Here is a 19,508-nt window from a genome sequence, read left to right on the forward strand (position 1 = left end):
TTTTCTTTTGTGTTTCTTTGCTGTTCTCCTTTCTCGCTTTTCTTCTTTTCTTCCAGGTGGGAGGTGGTGTGCCGTGGCAAGGAAGGGAGCCGCCGCATTTTCAGGTGGTGACACGTGGCGCTGGAGCAATCTGGCCAGGGTTGCTTTGGGTTGGGTGATAGAAAGAAAGGCATTTATATAGCTCTTTCCATGACTTCAGGTCGTCCCAAAGCGCTTCACAGCCACTGTAGTACTTTTGAACTGTAGTCACTGATGCGGGAAGTGATTCTGCTAGGGCTGCAGGTCAGATTTTGAATTGTGGGTGGTGGGGAAGGGATTGGACTATGACTGCAGGCAGGTTTTGGAGGAAGTGGATCTGTGCAGGATGCTGTACATCTTCTCCACAATCCTTCCCAGTGTCCCCTCAATGACATTGTCTCCCCTGCTCTTTCTGATCACCCTTGTGCCCTCTGTATCCTACCACACCACTTGTTCCCTTAGCTCTTCCCCTCAGCCATATCGACCTCCCCTCACCACCATCCCCTCTTTGTCGTTCTTCACTCCCTATCCTCTTTCCCATCACTTTCCCTACCCCTTTCTATTCCCACCACTCGCATCACTTTGCACTAACCCATCCTCTTTCATTATCCATCTTCTTCATTCCTCCCACCATTCCCTTTTTCCTTGCTGCAACTCCTCCATCATTCTTATCCCACTACCCCTGAGCCCTTCCTGATTTCCTCTCCCCTTACCTACATTCCCTCCTACCATCCAAGCTTTCTTCCCCCACCCTTGCCCCTCGCCATCACTTCCAATGCCTTTCTCCTCACCTACTATCTCCTCTCCCTTCCTGCCCATCCAATTTGAATGGGGAGTGCAGATGGCATGGGGCCTGACAGGTGGGTGAGCAGCTCCAGCAGGGTGAATGGGAGCCCAAGCAGAGCAATTGGGAACAGGACAGATGAATGTTTAAAGCAAGCTCCAAGTTGGGGGTGGAAGGAAGGGCGGGCAGTCTCGAGGACAAGTAGGCCTGCAGCGGCAATGACAGCTGAAATAAATGTAATTACAAAAGCAAATATTGCGGATGCTGGAAATCTGAAATAAAAACAGAAAATGTTGGAAATACTCAGCAGGTCAGGCAGCATCTGTGGCGAGAGAAACAGCGGTAACATTTCAGGTCGATGACCTTGAACCTAAAAAGTTTTAATACTGTAGTCATAGTTTCACACTGCAAGATATATCATTCATTTATGTTAGTCATCATTTCACTATGAATTGTGGCTCCATTCTTGTGCAATAGTTCCACTTTGAAACCAGACATACCCAGAAGCTGGCTAGACGAGTTAACTTAACCAGAGAAATGGACCTGAGAGACAGGACTTGGAAAGCCTTGCAGAATTACCTAGCTTTGGGAGTACTGATGGATAGGTATAATGGCAAGTTTACATGCCAGTCTCTCTCTACAGGTTAAAAGTAATACCTAGGAATTATCCTCTAGGCATGGCAGTTGTGATAGTGGGAGGTGTGAAAAGTTGCGACATGGGGATAAAGTGTAAATGTGCACAAAATGCTTGCTATACACTAAACTTTTAAAATATTATGGATTATATTACATATTTCTTCAAAAAAAAATTCAATGAATGCCAATGAATTTTCCTATTAATCCACCTGTTTCTACTGGCTGGGGAAATGATCATGTTTAGATTAAGGGTAGCTTTTGTAACTTGCAATTAGGTGCAAATATGGCTACTGCCTTTCAACTGCATCTGGTCTTTAGTCAACTCACGTTTCTGCTTTGTGAGTTTTCCCTCCTTATCTTGACAGCAACTCGGGGGCCAGTTGACCTCCAGTTTAAAAACAAGACCAAACTATTCCCAAACAAATTGGGCCTGAATTTGCGGTCGGAAGGCTTCCCGCAGGGAAATGCCTCCGACCCGCAAATAAAAGCCACACCTACCTTCTGCCTCGGGATCCACGGAGACTCCTGGGCCTCTACGCATAGACATGTGTGGAGGCCCACGTATCCCGGGGCGCAGGCGCTTCGCAAGCTCCCCTGGGATCACGTGGGCCGGCCCAACCAATGAAAGAAAGAGGATCCCCATTCATGCTTATGGGGATTCCATACGTACGGAAATCCCATAAGCATGAATGGGGATCACATAAAAACACATTTACATACCAAATAAATGCTTTTTTACATATTTAAAATTAATTAAAATACCAAAGGGGCTAAAAATAACCGTAACTTATTTTAATAATTGAAAAAAAATTATTTTTATATTCATTTAAACTCTTATGCTGGTAAAAGCAGGCCTTACCAGGCATAAGAATTTCACGGGCATTTGCTGGGCATTAGTTGGGCTCTCCGCCTGCGGATGCCCTTTTCCCGGGGATGGCTGTGATCTGTGTACGAAAACCCGGAACTTGCGGGGCCCTTACAGGCGCGTACGCACCATGTTAGCACCCGTAGGCACCGGAAAATACGGGCCAATGTGCTATCCTGGTGTAGTGTTTTTTTTTGTTGCTATTTGCTATGTCGCGGCCATGTCGAGCAAGGGAGGCGGTTGCTGCTTTGCTGTGTACAAAGGCTGTTGGAGGTTAGGAGTCCTCTCGCTAGCATCTGGGTATGTATGGTTTGAAAGTGAAACTATTGCATAGGAATGGAGGCACGATTCATGGTGGAATGATGACTCTAACATAATGACTGATAATCACATATATCTTGGAGTGTGTAACTATAACTACAGTATTAAAACTTAATAATTATTAGGTAACCCAGTGCCCATTGGAAATTAATTAGTTTGTTCTGTACAATAGAGAACTAAATAATTTGAGGTGTCTTGATAGAGCTGATGCTACTTTGGAAAAATACTTGGAAAAATAAACAGGGATTCCTAATATTTGTTAAAAGGAATTTATAGTAGCATAGCACTTCCTTATTTTATTCTCCACTTACAAGGTCACAAGATAATTACGGTTGAGGAAGGCCTTCGGCCCATCTTAAATCAATCATCCAGAAGGATCCCAAAATGCTCCCATTGCAGTATCCAGTTATTTCTTAACAGATTCCAGGGTTTTCATCTCCACTACACTTCCTAGAATTCTGTTCCATACATTAATCACTCTTTTGTGTGAAGAGGAATTTCCCAACATCAACCCTGAATTTACCTTTTACTAGTTTAAACCCATGTCTCATTTTCCTACCCTCTCAATTTAAAATAATATTCCAGATTTATCTTTACAATTCCCTTACTTATATAACTCTAAGATCATCTCCAAGATGCCTCCTTTCCAGCATACTGTTCAAGTATTTTTGGACAAAAACCAATAAGTAAGGAATAGTAAATTGTGTGTGGAAAGCACTGAATCTATTGCAGCGCCAAGGTAGAATCTTAGAATGGTTACAGCATGGAAGAAGGCCATTCGGTCCCTCGAGCCCATGCTGGCTCCTTGCAAGAGCACCTCAGCTAGTCCCACTCCCCCACCCTTGCCCCATAGCCCTGCAAAATTTTTTCTTTCAGTTACTTATCCAACTCCCCTTTGAAAGCCGTGATTGAATCTGCCTCCACCACCCTTTCAGGCAGTGTATGCCAGATCCTAACCACTTGCTACGTAAAAAAGTTGTTTCTTCTGTTGCCAATCACCTTAAATCTGTGTCCTCTGGTTCTCGACCCTTCTGCCAATGGGAACAGTTTCTCTCTCTACTCTGTCCAGAGCACTCGTGATTTTGAACACCTATCAAATCTCCTCTTTATCTTCTCTGCTCTAAAGAAAACAACCCCAGCTTCTCCAGTCTATCCACGTAACTGAAGTCCCTCCTCTCTGGAATCATTCTCGTAAATCTTTTCTGCACCCTCTGTAAGGCCTTCAAATCCTCCCTAAAGTGTGGTTCCCAGAATTGGACACAATACTCCAGTTGAGGCCGAACCAGTGTTTTATACAGGTTCATCATAATTTCCACACTTCTGTACTCTATCCCTCTATTCATGAAGCCCAGGATCCCATAAGCTTTTTTAACTGCTTTCTCAACCATGTCTGCAGCACATACTATATTCCACTTGCTGGCAAGAATCCCCAGAGGAATATGAGAGAGGTCTAAATTAATTTTTAGAGCCCAGTAAAGAGCGTAGAAAATCATTTTAAGAGAGTTGAACAGGTACTTGAGGATGAGGAACTTACAGGGATACGGACAAAAAGTGGGTGTGTGGGACTAAGCGGGACTGCTCTTTCAAAGAGTACAGGCACGATGGGCTGAATGGCCTGCTTCTGTGCTGCAAGTTTCTATGATTCTCTGATCAGCCCAGAATTCGCCAGTATTTCCTCATTACTCAGACTTTTGACACCAGGGATTGGTCTTGTGGTGCTTTACTGCACTGCCTCCAGCAGCCTTGTGTCTCCCATGTGTTTTGGTGACCGTATTTGGATACAGTACTCAAGATGCAGTCTGACGAGAGCACTGTTATAGTTTAGTCATAACTTCTGATGTGTCGGATAAACCCACCATCCAGCCGAGAGCAGTCGTAGAGATGCTGCTTGTCTCGGGAGTTTTGAATATGTGTGATTCATCTTAGCAGTCCCCTTAACACAGTCTTCCACGCTTCTTCCTGCTGGCAGTAATGTGAAGCTGCTCTCTCTCACTGGAAAAATAAAAATACAATTTCCAGTTGATCGTGGTGCAGGCAAGCACTATAAATGTACTTTAGTATTTGCCTGTACCAGGCTTTGAATTTCAGCTTTAGTTGAAGACTGAATAACTTTGCCTGTTACAACTCCAAATATTTGGGGTCAGGCTTCAGCATCTGGTCTGCAGTTCAAATCTACAACAACAACTTGCATTTATATACCTCCTTTAATGTTGTAAAACATTCCAAGGTGTTTAACAGGAGCATTATTAAACAAAATTGGACACAAAGCCACTTGAGGTATTAGGACAGATAACTAACAGCTTGGTTAAATAGGTAGGTTTTAAGGAGCGTCTTAAAGGAGGAGAGAGCGGCAGGGAGGTTTAGGGAGGAAATTCCAAAGCTTAGGGCCTAGGCAGCTGAAAGCATAGCTGCCAATGGTGGAGTGATTAAAATAGGGGATGTGCAAGAGGTCAGAATTGGAGGAGCACAGAGATCTCGGAGGGTTGTAGGGCTGGAGGAGGCTATAGAGATAGGGAGGGGCGAGACCATGGCAGGATTTGAAAACAAGGATGAGAATTTTAAGATTGAGGTTTTGCTGTCCTGGGAGCCAATGTAGGTCAGCGAGCACGGAGGTGATGGGTGCACAGGACTTGGTGTGAGTTAGGATACGGGAAGCAGACTTTTTGATGAGCTCAGGTTTATGTCGGGTGGAAGATGGGAGGCCGGCCAGGAGAGCGATGGAATAGGCAGGTCCGGATGTAACAAATCTTAAAGACTGGAATTCAAGTGGAGAAGTTTTCGATCACTGATATTGAACTCTTGTCTTCTGGGTCTTAAGAGCTCTGGCCAAGGCAGGCTCCGTATGTTGTGCATGGCTGGAAGAAGACATTGGGTTCTTCCACGGCTTGGCAGCCACTTTTCAGTTTTCACTGGATGTTGATGAGGCTGTGTAGCACAAGACCCTCTGCCTCGTTAAAGTTTTCTGCATCAATGGTTTTCATCCAGTGCTTATGGCAAGGTTGAATTTCACTCTGAACTGAAATTCACGAGAGTTCCTGCCTGCAGTGCACAACAACCTTAGCCTTGATTGAAAAGATGCGGGTGTTTGTCTGCTGCAATTGCCACTAGATGTGGATAGGAAGGAAGAGGCAGAATAGATGGGGAGGGGGCAGCATGGATGGAGAGGGTAAATGGGTGGGAAGGGGGGAAAAAAGGCTGGCAAAGGGATGGGCAGGCACAATGTGAAGGAAAAGTTGGGGGAATTGGAAGACAAGCAATGGGGCCCTCTCCCTTTCCTCCTCCCTTCCTTTCCTCCTCCGCCCCCCCCCCCCCCTTGCTTATACGTGAAACTATATCCGATAGTAGTATGTATATCTGTGAGTGAATATGTATGTGTGTGTGTGTGTTTTGGATGCTACTTTTTCTCCTAATTTGTAATGGATTTTTCTGCTTACAAGGTGAGGCATATTAATACTGGGGAATGGAATTTTTAACTTTTAACTCTAAAATTGCTACCATTGCTCCCAGGTCCGAGATAAGGATGACCCCGAGCTTCCGGTCGCCTGTCATTTTAATTCACCGCCCCATTCCCATTCAGGCCTCACTGTACTCGGGCTCTTGCATTGTTCCACGGAAGCTCAGTGTAAACTCGAGGAACAGCACCTCCTCTTCCGATTAGGCACTTTACAGCCTTCCGGGCTCGATATCGAGTTCAACAATTTCAGATCATAACCTCGGCCCCCATTACATTTTTACTTATTTTTTATCCACACCTTTGTTTTGGCCCACCCCCCCCCTCTTATTTTTCTCTCCTACATGGCAGCTGCCTCCCATTCTGCCAGCGCATTTCACACCTAATCTAGAGCCGTCTTTTGTCTCCACTAGACCTATCACCATCTCATCTCGTTTTGAATACCTCTTGATGTCTCTTCACTTCTCTCTTGTTCTCTCCCAGCCTGGCCTTCAGTCTTGACAAAGGGTTTGACCTGAAACGTTGACTCTATTTTCTCTCCACGGATGTTGCCTGGCTTGCTGAGTTTTTCCAGCAGTTTCTGTTGTTATTTCAGAGATGAGCATATCCTGATATAGAATAAATGCCCTTTATCATTACAACACTGCAGATGGCAGGCCTGAATTTAGTGCCAGAGTTGTGAGATTAATGAGGTGGCTTGGTTGATTTTGAAGGTGCCTAGAACTACCTAAAGAAGTGATTTTCCTGGATCTCTTTGGAAGAAGCTGCGCAACAAATTAAGAACTACTGTTGCCAGCTGCCATTTGTTCTGGTTGCAGGAAGGCTAAACATGCAGGTTAGCAACATAGTTTCCCCATAACGGATTTGCAAGTTTACCTGTGCAGAACTGGTCTCTGGTGCTGTGGAATAAATAGTGTCGATTCCATGTCACTGGGATTTGAACATTTATAATGTAGTCTGTTAAACTACCTTTCACCCTGCCCAAATGAAGTGTTGTAATACTAGGCTCAGTAGACTGCTGCACCAGTGTGAGTTTCAGTGTTTCGTACAGCTATCCCATTGGTCACTGTCAGTTTAGTGTTGAATTATGGACTGTTTTGTGTTGTGCCCTGCAGCTACTTAGAACTGAGTTGAAACTTCCCAAGCTTGTTTCACATAGAAAAAGGAGATTCTGTCCTATTTGTCTGAACTGGACTCCACCTGAGCCCTGGATATAACTCCACTTAGATCCTGAAGTTGAAAATAGTTTGTTAACCCTCTTTACACTGTCAGCTATCTTTGCCAAAAAGAACAGGCCACTTTTTTGTTTATTCGTTCCTGGGATGTGGGGGTCACTGGCAAGGCCAGCATTTATTGCCCATCCTTAATTGTCCTCGCGAAGGTGATGGTGAACTGCCTCCTTGAACAGCTGCAGTCCTTGTGGTGAAGGTACTCCCACAGTGCTGTTGAGGAAGTTCTAGGATTTTGACCCAGCGACGATGAAGGAACGGCAATATATTTCTAAGTCAGGATGGTGTGTAACTTGGAGGGGAACTTGCAGGTGATGATGTTCCCATGCGCCTGCTGCCCTTGCCCTTCTAGGTAGTAGAGGTCGCGGGTTTGGGAGGTTCTGCTGAAGAAGCCTTGGCGAGTTGCTGCAGTGCATTTTGTAGATGGTATACACTGCAGCCACGGTGTGCCAGTGGTGCAGGGAGTGAATGTTTAAGGTGGTGGATGGGGTGCCAATCGAGTGGGGTGCTTTGTCCTGGATGGTGTTGAGCTTCTTGAATGTTGTTGGAGCTGCACTCATCCAGGTAATTGGAGAATATTCCATCACATTCCTGACTTGTACCTTGTAGATGGTGGAAAGGCTTTGGGGTGTCAGAAGGTGAGACACTTGCCAGAATATCCAGTCTCTGACCTGCTCTTGTAGCCACAGTACTTATGTGGCTGGTCCAGTTAAGTTTCTGGTTAATGGTGACCCCCCCAAGATGTTGTTGATGGGGGATTTGGCGATGGTAATGCTGTTGAATGTCAAGGGGTGGTGGTTAGACTCTCGCTGGCTGGTGATAGTTATTGCCTGGCACTTGTGTGGCGTGAATGTTACTTGCCACTTATCAGCCCAAGCCTGAATGTCATCCAGGTCTTGCTACATTCAGGCATGGACTGCTTCATTATCTGAGGAGTTGTGAATGGAACTGAACACTGCAGTCATCAGCGAACATCCCCACTTCTGACCTTATGGTGGAGGAAAGGTCATTGATGAAGCAGCTGAAGATGGTTGGGCCTAGGACACTGCCCTGAGGAACTCCTGTAGCGATGTCCTGGGGCTGAGATGATTGCCTCCCAACAACTACAACCATCTTCCTTTGTGCTAGGTATGACTCCAGCCAGTATAGTCTCTTTTCCCTGATTCCCATTGACTTCAGTTTTACTCGGGCTCCTTTATGCCACACTCCGGTCAAGTGCTGCCTCGATGTCAAGGGCAGTCACTCTCTCCTCACCTCTGGGATTCAGCTTTTTTGTCCATGTTTGGACCAAGGCTGTAATGAGGTCTGGAGCCAAGTGGTCCTGGCGGAACCCAAACTGAGTATCGGTGAGCAGGTTATTGGTGAGTAAGTGCCGCTTGACAGCACTGTTGACTACACCTTCCATCACTTAATATAATAATAATCAACTTTATTGTCATTGTTAGTGCACAAGTGCAGTACAACGAAATGTAGGCTTGCGGCTCCCGAGAGTGTACATTTAGATTAAGACATTTAAACATTCAACATTCATTTGGCTGATGATTGAGAGTAGACTGATGGGGCGATAATGGGCCAGATTGGATTTGTCCTGCTTTTTCTGAACGGGACATACCTGAGCAGTTTTCCACATTGTCTGGTAGATGCCAGTGTTGTAGCTGTACTGGAACAGCTTGGCTAGAGGCGCGGCTAGTTCTGGAGCACAAGTCTTCAGTACCACAGCTGGGATGTTGTCAGGGTCCATAATCTTTGCCGTATCCAGTACGCTCAGCCATTTCGTGGTATCACGTGGAGTGAATCGAATTGGCTGAAGACTGGCTTGCTTCTGTTATGGTGGGAACCTCAGGAGGAGGCCGATTATGGATCATCCACTCGGTACTTCTGGCTGAAGATGGTTGCAAACGCTTCAGCCTTGTCTTTTGCACTCGCATGTTGGGCTCCGCCATCATTGAGGATGGGGATATTCATGGAGCCTCCTCCTCCTGTTAGTTGTTTAATTGTCCACCACCATACATGACCTAGATGTGGCAGGACTGCAGAGCTGTAATCTGATCCGTTGATTGTGGGATCGCTTAGTCCTGTCTATAGCATGCTGCTTCCGCTGTTTAGCATGCATCCTGTGTTGCAGCTTCGCCAGGTTGACGCATCATTTTTAGGTACGCCGGTGCTGCTCCTGCCATGCTCTTCCACACTCCTTATTGAACCAGGGTTGGTCCCCTGGCTTGATGGTAATGGTAGAGTGAGGGATATGCCAGGCCATGAGGTAACAGATTGTGGTGGAATACAATTCTGCTGCTGATGACCCACAGTGCCTCATGGATGCCCAGTTTTGAGTTGTTAGATCTGTTCTGAATCTATCCCATTTAGCACAGTGGTCATGCCACACAACACGATTTCGTCTCCACAACGACTGCGGTGTTCATTGCTACCAATGCTGTCATATGGACAGATGCATCTGCGACAGGTAGATTGGTGAGGATGAGATCAAATAGGTTTTTCCCCTCGTCTTGTTTCTCTCACCACCTGCCGCAGTCCTAGTCTGGCAGCTATGTCCTTCAGGATTCGGCCAGCTTGGTCAGTAGTGTCTACCATATGACTTCATATGACTTTCATGGAATTTAAGAGAATGTAGAACTCGGCAGCACTGTTCCGTTTGCCTATATTTAGATAATTTAAAGTTAACTCCGTTCACAAATGATGAAAACCCCACCATAGGTTGGTAACTGACTTCGTTCTTCTGTACAGCAACAATCAGAAAGGGAATAGTGTCTGCGGCTGTATTGTGAAAAGAACCTGTAACTTGAATATAGTTGCTCTCAATTCGAAAGAACTTATCCAATCAATAGCTGATCATACAGACGAAGAAAATCCCAAGTTCGATCCCTGCGTTGTGCCGAGTTAGTTGATCTCGGACAGGCAGCTACAGTATTAGGGTCTTGGTGTTTGACTGAGCGAGTAGAAAATTGGCCAGTATTCCTGCACTTGATGGCTGCAGCTGGAAGCAGGCTTGTGTGGACATCAGGTGAGAAGAGGATTGGGTTTAACTGATGGCCTTCACAGTCAAATAGCTTGCCAACACTCTATTCATGCTGACACACGAAGAATAGCAATTGTATGGCGTGTCAGAGGTGAGACTCGTGGAACCAGCAAGCGGTCAATTCCTTCATGAGGGGATGAAATAGATGGGGGGAGGGGAAAGCTGTGAAGCTGCATCCAATTCTGCTGCCAATCAAATACTTATGATGGTTACATATTTAAAATAACAATTGTACTGAAGCTTAACAAAATATATGTATTTTCTTTCAATTTTTCCTTTTGTCTTTTTAAGTCTTTCCTATACCAAGCACTATTCTCTATTTGACCGAGTTGGCAGGCAATCTGCTTTCAGGCCTGTGACCGAGCTGCTAGGAATTGTGGACGAATGGCACAGATTGACTCTCTCCCCATGGTTAAGTGCATCACTTCTGCTTGATTCCCCTGCTCAGCCCTGGGAGCCCAGCTAAAATTGAGTGTTCTGCCACATGCTACCACTCAGTGGCATGTAATCTTCATTAAAAAAAAATATGGGTTTTGCAACATATACAGAATACATGTCTTTGCATTGCATCATGATATTAGAATATGGATATCAGCACAACCACGTACCATAAAAAAGAAAATAGTAATTCTAGAATAAACAGCATATTGGTGAAAATAAACTTGAGCAGGTAAAGCTTCAAACTTCCTCAACATGGGTGAGAAGTTGTATAATGGTATTATGGGATTTAATTTGAATCCCTGACCTAGGACATCTCTGTTTGGATTGACTATGATGATTGAAGTACTAGGCTACTAAGAATGTAATAACAGTAAAGATTTTCTTAGCTTGTTCGGTGTCTCTTGATATTTCTGGAAGTGTTACTAATTGCAGTCATGTTCTGCTTACTTGGAAGGCAATTAATCATTTCAGAACAACTGCATTTAGATATCCAGATACTGGGACTATCTTTACTGCCGCCAAAAAGGATAAGAGAGATTCAATAGAGATTTTTTAAATTATGAAGCGTTTTGATAGGGTGAATAGGGACAGCTTGTTTCCTTTGGCTGAGGGCTAGTAATTGGGGTCATCAATTTAAAATTGCTATTTGTGAGGAGAGGGGTTTGGAGAAATTTGTTTATGCAGAGAGCTGTTAGAGCTTAAAATGCTTTAAAACCGGAGCAGCTGGGACAGAGACCATTACAACTTTTAAGAGAGAAGTAGATAACCATTTGAAGTCGAGGAAGATACAAGGCTATGGGGAGAGAACAGGGCAGTAGGATTAGTTTTGGTTTTGGATTGCTGTAGTAAAGAGCTGGTACAGATACAATAGGCCTCTTATGCTGTTAACCTTTGTGGTTAAGATTAGCATGAATATTTGACAGGATGTGAAAACAATACATAATATAGCTCACACAAAACTTCATGTGGTTATGTAAATGCCTTTATTATAATAATGAACCCATTTGAAATGGCAAACTGGAACACTTAAATCTTGCTGTATACTACTGTTCACTAACTGATGGTGTTATCCTGTACTTATTTTTAAATTTACTGTTGTTTATTTCATTTTTACCACTAAGCAAAACCTCCTGGACCGATGTCCAGGGAAGTAAAGTAGTTTAAGGTTTTAATCTGTAATATCTGAAAGATTTCTAAATGAGATTTTAGCAGTAAGATTTGTGCACATATGATCTGCTGTCAATCATGTTTAAACTTTGAATCATAGAATTAGAACAGAAATAATATGCTGAAAATGTGTATTTTTAAAACAAATTCTTAATCCTACCTTATCTGAAAAAGTAACTGATATGTAATGTGTGTTGGGCAGCGACCCTTTCATCCTGTGGACTTGGGTTCAAATTCAGGCCACACTGTTGGGATAAAACACACTTTCTCTGTGTCCTAAGTGAAAGGTTTGTACAGGCTCAAACTCCTCTTACTGGACAAAACTCCACACAGCACTTATCTGCCCAGCAAATCTTAATCAAAGGCTACAGGTTGGTAACAGGAAAAAAAAAATGATGCCACACATGCTACTATTAGCATTTAAAAGCTGTACAGGCATTGCTGTACATGTCTCTTTTCATTATGCACACTTTTTAAAAAGAAAAAAGTTAGTGACTGCTTTTTGTTTTGTTTGCCTTTCCAGCTATACTACATGCCCAATGATCTAAGGTGACGTGATAGATCCGTCCTTAAACTGTCCTGGAATAAAAGTTCAGAATGTGTTAATAGCCTGTTCATGAAAGGTAAGATTAAACTGTGTCTTCTTTCAAAAGAACATGCAGTTATTGATTTTTCTGAATGTGTTTGTCTTAGCTTAATATGATTTTCTTGTATTGCATTGTGTTTTACAGGTTATTTCACTTGAAAGCATTTAGCTTAAAGGCAATTTATTAATATACCCGTATATACTAAATTTGGGATCAGTTAACAACAAAGGTGACTTATTGAGCAGAACGATTTTAGTTTAGTATTGGAAAAGCCCACTTTAAATAACATTGCAGCTGTTTTTTTAAAGAGAAAATAAATTGATGTAAGTTGAAACTAAGCCCTGTTCACACCTAGGTCTTGCTGATCATGGGTCTACATAACTTATAACCTGAATCCTGCCTTCAAAGTTCAATCAGGCTTTTGTGAAAGTGGCTCTCTTTAAATGCAGCATGTTGATATTTTGGTTACAAACCTACAATGGAATGTTGGGAAACAAATATAGTCATTGACTGGATTATATGGATTAAATAGCTCCGTTACAATTTGGGCTACTTTCCAATTTTTTTTTACTCCTCAAGGCAAACGGCTGCTTCCATAGCATGCACTTCCTATAAAATAAAATGTCATGTGTGTGCAGTATTTAGAATGGTGGACCTCTGGGTGAATAGCAAACCCTTTTACTTCTCGAACTCCTCAATCAACAGAAAATAACACACACACAACACTGTATGGCTTAAACTAAAAACATATAATTAGTTTTGATTAAGGACGTATAACCTAGAAGCAAAACGAGAAATGAACAGAATGAGTACAGGAATAGAAATATGATATCTCACCGCTACTTTAAAACAATTTCAAAACAATAAAAGTTATGAATGCTAGCAGTCCTCAACAATAACTTTCATAACTTTGACCATGTGTCTTTGATGAAAAGATTTTTTCTGAGAAAGACACTTCAGGGAGTCCCTTCGCCTATGAGAGGTGACAGAGAACCTAGGCTTTCAGCCTGATTATATCCATCCTTTTCCTTTGAAGTCAATCAGCTACAAAAGAGAGTTGACCGCTTTAATTAAGTGAATAATCCCAATCTATCAAAAATCACCAGTAGACTGAAGGAACAGCCATTGACAGAACTATTTAACGCTATGCTATCATCTGGGTGGGCTTTGTATGTTGTCAACGGTTACTGAGCAACACAAATAACTCGCACCTAAAGTACCAGATGCTTTTGCTATACCCAAGTGATCCTAATTCTGATGCAGCGCACACCTGGTTGGCTTTTGAAAAACAAAGCATATTTTAATAGTTCATCTTTGAAGGGAGGATTCCGGTTATAAGTTATGCAGATGCACGATCGCCAAGACGTGATGAGTGCGTGTGTCTGTACACAGAAGGAAGCGTTATTACCAATCTCAATGCTGAACTATCAATTTTAAAGTTGTTACAATATTAGCAAGCTATAAATTCCTAATTAATTTTTTTGATAATGTAGACATTCTAATGATCTGAAAGGGGACAGATAGGTGATTTAAAAAGTTCAATTTTATCCTTATTTATTTGGTTAGGTAAGCTTCCCCAAAAATGTTCAAACCTTGCTGTCTACTCTGGATATTTTACTGTGTTTTTGTGGCATGTAGTATTTTGAATATATAGCAGTTATTTTCACACCATTAATCTACTGTGCCCTTGTACAATACACACATGTTGTGGCTGAAGAATACTCAATCCTGTGTTGTGAATTATCCGAGGAGAACATGGTGTGACATTGTTAGCTTGTTAGCCAAATGTTCCACAAATATACTGTATACACTGTGTGATTATATAAAATGGTTAATAGACAGTTTAAAAATCATCACATGGACTTTTCATTTTGCAGTAGAGGCGCTGGCCTGCGGTTTTCACGTGAAAAATGGAGGGAATTATGATACCTGAACACTAGTAAAGATCCTGCAATTCAGTGTAATAAAAAATTTAATTTGAATTGTTCAGTCATTAAGCCAGCAGCCCTGAATCTAGTATAATGGTGGCTAATAAAGGAACAATCTTGTTGCATATAAGTAAGGTGAAAAATAACTGTCAAATTGTGGTTTGCAAACCTCATTTTCCATATTGGGGAACCACCAGTAGTGCATGTATCAAATAATTTTGTGACTCATACTTTTTTTTTTATATATAGGCTTACCCTCTAATGACCTCATGGTTTAAGTGGGACTGAAGATGAGTATAAGCAGTGATGAGGTCAACTTTCTGGTATATAGATATTTACAGGAGTCTGGTAAGTATGCCAAATATCAAAAGTAGACTTTGAAATGTTTGAATTATTCTTTCCTAGTTATGATACTGGCAGTCAAAGTTAGATAGATAACAGTTATACAGCACAGAAAGAGGCTCTTCGGCCCATCGTGTCTGCGCTGGCCATCAAGCCCTGTCTATTCTAATCCCATTTTCCAGCACTTGGTCCGTAGCCTTGTATGCTATGGCGTTTCAAGTGCTCATCTAAATGTTTCTTGAATGTTGTGAGGGTTCCTGCCTCTACCACCCTTTCAGGCAGTGAGTTCCAGATTCCAACCATCCTCTGAGTGAAAAAGTTTTTCCTCGGATCCCCTCTAAACCTCCTGCCTCTTACCTTGAAACTATGCCCTCTGGTTATTGACCCCTCTACTAAGGGGAAAAGTTCCTTTCTACCTACCCTATCTATGCCCCTCATAATTTTGTATACCTCAATCAGGTCCCCCCTCAACCTTCTCTGCTCTAAGGAAAACAACTCCAGCCTGTCCAGTCTCTTCATAGCTGAAGCGCTCCAGCCCAGGTAACATCCTGGTCAATTTCCTCTGCACCCTCTCCAATGCAATCACATCCTTCCTATAGTGTGGCGACCAGAACTGCACACAGTATTCCAGCTCCATCATAACCTCCCTGCTCTTATATTCTATGTCTCGGCTAATGAAGGCAAGTATCCCATATGCCTTTTTAACCACCTTATCTACCTGTCCTGCTGCCTTCAGGGATATATGTACATGCACACCAAGGTCCCTCTGATCCTCTGTCCTTCCTAGGGTCCTACCATTCATTGTGTATTCCCTTGCCTTGTTAGTCCTCCCAAAATGCATCACCTCACACTTTTCAGGGTTAAATTCCATTTGCTACTGTTCTGCCCATCTAACCATCCCGTCTATATCGTCCTGCAGCCTGAGGCTTCCCTTCTCACTATTTACCACTCCACCAATTTTCATGTCATCTGCAAACTTACTGATCATACCTCCTACATTCATATCTAAATCATTAATGTACACTACAAACAGCAAAGGACCCAGCACCGATCCCTGCGGTACACCACTGGACACGGGCTTCCAGTCACAAAAACAACCTTCGACCATCACCCTCTGCCTCCTGCCACTAAGCCAATTTTGGATCCAATGTGCCAAATTGCCCTGGATCCCATGGGCTCTTACCTTCTTGACCAGTCTCCCATGCGGGACTTTGTCAAAAGCCTTACTGAAGTCCATGTAGACTACATCAACTGCACTACCCTCATCCACATAGCTAGTCACCCCCTCTCAAAATTCAATCAAATTGGTTAGGCATGATCTCCCCCTGACAAAACTATGCTGACTATCCTTGATTGATCCTTGCCTCTCCAAGTGGAGACTAATTCTGTCCCTCAGAATTTTTTCCAATAATTTCCCTACCACTGATGTTAGGCTCACTGGCCTGTAATTCCCTGGTTTATCCCTACTGCCCTTCTTGAACAATGGTACTACATTAGCTGTCCCCCAGTCCTCTGGCATCTCCCCTGTGGCCAGAGAGGTTCTGAAAATTTGTGTCAGAGCCCCTGCAATCTCCTCCCTTGCCTCACACAGCAGCCTGGGAAACATCCCGTCCGGGCCTGGGGATTTATCCACTTTTAAGCCTGCTAAAACCACAAGTACCTCCTCCCTCTCAATACTAATTTGTTCAAGTATATCACAATCCCCATGCCTGATTTCTGTGCCTACATTGTCCTTCTCCATAGTGAACACAGATGTAAAATATTCATTTAAAACCTCAGTTGGGTGGGGTGTTGGAGCCTAGAGGTCTGGGATCTTGGTGGGTGGGGGAGTGAGGGGAAAGGAGAAGAGGTTGTGGGCCAGAGCCAGGGGCAAGGGGGGTTGGTGGTCTTGGGAAGGTGGGGGGAGGGAGAGCAGTGGTTGGACTTCGGAGCTGGGGAGGAGTGTCAGGGATATCTAGGGGGGGTTGGAGGCTGGGGAATCTTTGGGCCGGGAACTGCATCGATCGGGATGCTTTACAGGTGGGTAACTTAACTTTTTTTGGTAGGTGATCTTTAGGGTTGGTTTTGCCGAGTGCAGCTAGCGCTGACTGCCTCGGCAAACTAACGTTGCAGCAGGGACCTGAACTAGCCGCTAGGCCCTTTATTTGCATATGCAAAAGGTTAACGCCTGCTTCAGGCATGGGTAAAGGACACCTCTTGTTTGTCCTTCAGGGTGTGGGAGCATTGGGAGGGGTCGAGTTATGGGAAAAATTGGAGAAGGAGGTTCTGAGAACACTAGGATCAGGAGGAACTGGATGGAGATGGGTAAGTTCTCACGGTCTGGGAGTAGTAGGAGTGGTCCTAGGATCAGGGAGCACTGGCAGTGTGGTGTAAGGGTTTGTTATCCTCCCATTGCTGAACACAGGTTTTGTCTGTCTGAGCAGTTAAATCACTTGCCTGAAGTAAAGCTTGAGAATGTATTCTCTAGTTTCTTTCAAGTCTTTTGGAAAAAACAAAGAAACTTTTCAATCTTCACATGATTAGGGGGCTCACCTTTCTATCCTTCAACTCCTGTTGATGTGCACATTGCATTCTGAGAAATTCTGCAAACTACATGCTCAGAATGCACATCTGTGGCTGAAGGATCTGGACAACAGTTGAGGTAAAAAATCTCCAGTCAAAATCTCGTTTTTTGAGCTAGGCCAAGGTCCTGAAGTAAAAGCATTGAAGAAGTTATTGAAGATACAAAAGACAATTCAATGGATAAATGTAATCATGTTGTGAAGCATGTAATTTTAAAATTTTATTTTATTTAAAACATCCTTCTCGACATTAGACATTAGTTACTGAGAAAATAATGGTGAATTCATTTTTTTTCAAAAGACATTTTCAGTGAATTGATTGGTTCAACAACAAACCGTGATGAGCAACTGTTCACATGCTGCTTTTCCATTATAAAATGTTTTCATATGGTTTTCCCATTATAAATGTTAACATAAGTGTTAGCAGATAACATTTATGAACATCAAGTGCATGCCATACCCAAGATTTTTAGTACATAGGTGAGGTCTGAGTCACAGCAATAATAAATCTGAAGCTGTGTGTGGCTGCTGACTAATTCGTCCTCTCATTCTTCAAGTACTTGATGTCAGAGAAAGGAAGCGTGGTGTGATTTTTATCGGTAACCTGCATTACTACAGTGTATGTGTAATGCATGCTGTTTAAGCTATTATACGTCATTATTTTTATTTTCTGTTTTATCGAAGGTTTTTCCCATTCAGCGTTCACATTTGGTATAGAGAGTCACATCAGTCAGTCCAATATTAATGGTGCCCTGGTGCCACCAGCAGCTCTCATCTCGATCATACAGAAAGGTTTGCAATATGTGGAGGCTGAAGTCAGTATCAATGAGGTTAGTGTCCAGCAAACTTGGGAGATGACTGGAATTGGGGGAATGGGCAAAATTGAACACTGAATAAGTTGTACATTCCAATAGACTTTATTGTAATATCTTTTTTTCATTTAAAGTTTCCTGACTGAAAATTTCCATGCTAACATTAGTCATCCCCAAAGATACATTTTAGCTTAATCTTATGGAGTTGTCTGAAAGTGAAATAAATTTTAAAATAATGAATGTTGTCGACTAAAGTGTATATATAACTAGTGAAAGAAATATAATGTCAGATGTGGCTCAGTGGGCAGCACACTCGCCTCTGAGTCAGAAGGTTGTGGGTTCAAGTCCCACTCCAGGGACTTGAGCACACAAAGCTAGGCTGACACTTCAGTGCAGTGCTGAGAGAGTGCTGCACTGTCTGAGGTCCCGTCTTTCAGATGAGATGTTAAAACTGCCCTCTCAGGTGGATGTAAAAAATCCCATGGCACTATTTCGAAGAAGAGTAGGGGAGTTATCCCCGGTGTCCTGGCCAATATTTATCCCTCAACCAACATACAGGAAACTTTGTGCTATCCGGCACCCATGGGACCGAGCTGCTGGCGTTGCCTAAAAAGTGCCGTACTCTCCAGTTAATGTTGAGAGATACGGAGATTCTTATCTCTGTATTTGACAACAAACACCGCAACAGCTTCTAAACACTCGGGTGTGGCCCTAAAGCTCTGTAGCTGAAGCTGTTGCTATAGCTACAGACCATGCACAGCTTGACTGTTCAAACAAAGCAACAAAAAAAACCAAACAAACAAGAATAAAAAACGGCTGCTGATTTTTGCTGGTGGCTCCAGATTGCCGGATAGCTCACCTCCGGATAGCACAAAGTTTCCTGTAACAAAAAAAAAACTAGATCATCTGGTCATTATCACATTGCTGTTTGTGGGAGCTTGCTGAGCGTTTCTCACATTACAACAGTGACTCCACTTCAAAAGTACTTCTTTGGCTGTAAAGTGCTTTGAGACGTCTGGTGGTCGTGAAAGGCGCTATATAAATGCAAGTCTGTCTTTCTATATTGAGATGAAAGAGCTATATACGCTGGTGTCTCTATGTATCTGCGATTTTTAATGGAAAAGGATAGGTCAAATCACATGCAATAGTTACTGTGGTTGCAGGAGGCAGTCTTGCTTAACTATTTTAGTTTTTTTTTCCTGTAGATAAGGAAGTAGGTATTATGATTATGTGATCAGTCTGATCTTTTGGTCATTTATCTTGGCTCTAGTTTAGGCTATTTATATATTTTCTTTCAGTTCCTTTTATAGTACCACTAGCTGGGGGGAGCCC

General features: G+C 43.0%; 1 protein-coding gene across 5 annotated transcripts in view; it reads left to right on the top strand.

The window, feature by feature from the left end:
- Window positions 1-19,508, top strand: part of tbl1xr1a (TBL1X/Y related 1a) — a 223,259-nt gene that overhangs the window by 122,739 nt on the left and 81,012 nt on the right. For 4 of the 5 annotated variants that reach the window (XM_085990291.1, XM_085990288.1, XM_085990287.1 and 1 more), the window contains 3 exons: window positions 12,470-12,569; window positions 14,711-14,809; window positions 18,049-18,194. In XM_085990291.1, coding sequence (XP_085846417.1) covers window positions 14,752-14,809; window positions 18,049-18,194 — 204 coding nt within the window. In that variant the 5' untranslated portion in view covers window positions 12,470-12,569; window positions 14,711-14,751. The remainder of the gene's footprint in view (window positions 1-12,469; window positions 12,570-14,710; window positions 14,810-18,048; window positions 18,195-19,508) is intronic. The other variant, XM_085990290.1, reaches the window with a different exon arrangement.

This window comes from Somniosus microcephalus, chromosome 6, assembly GCF_052327205.1.
Source record: "Somniosus microcephalus isolate GS21.2 chromosome 6, FLI_Smic_1.0, whole genome shotgun sequence".
In the NCBI taxonomy this organism is placed as follows: domain Eukaryota; kingdom Metazoa; phylum Chordata; class Chondrichthyes; order Squaliformes; family Somniosidae; genus Somniosus; species Somniosus microcephalus.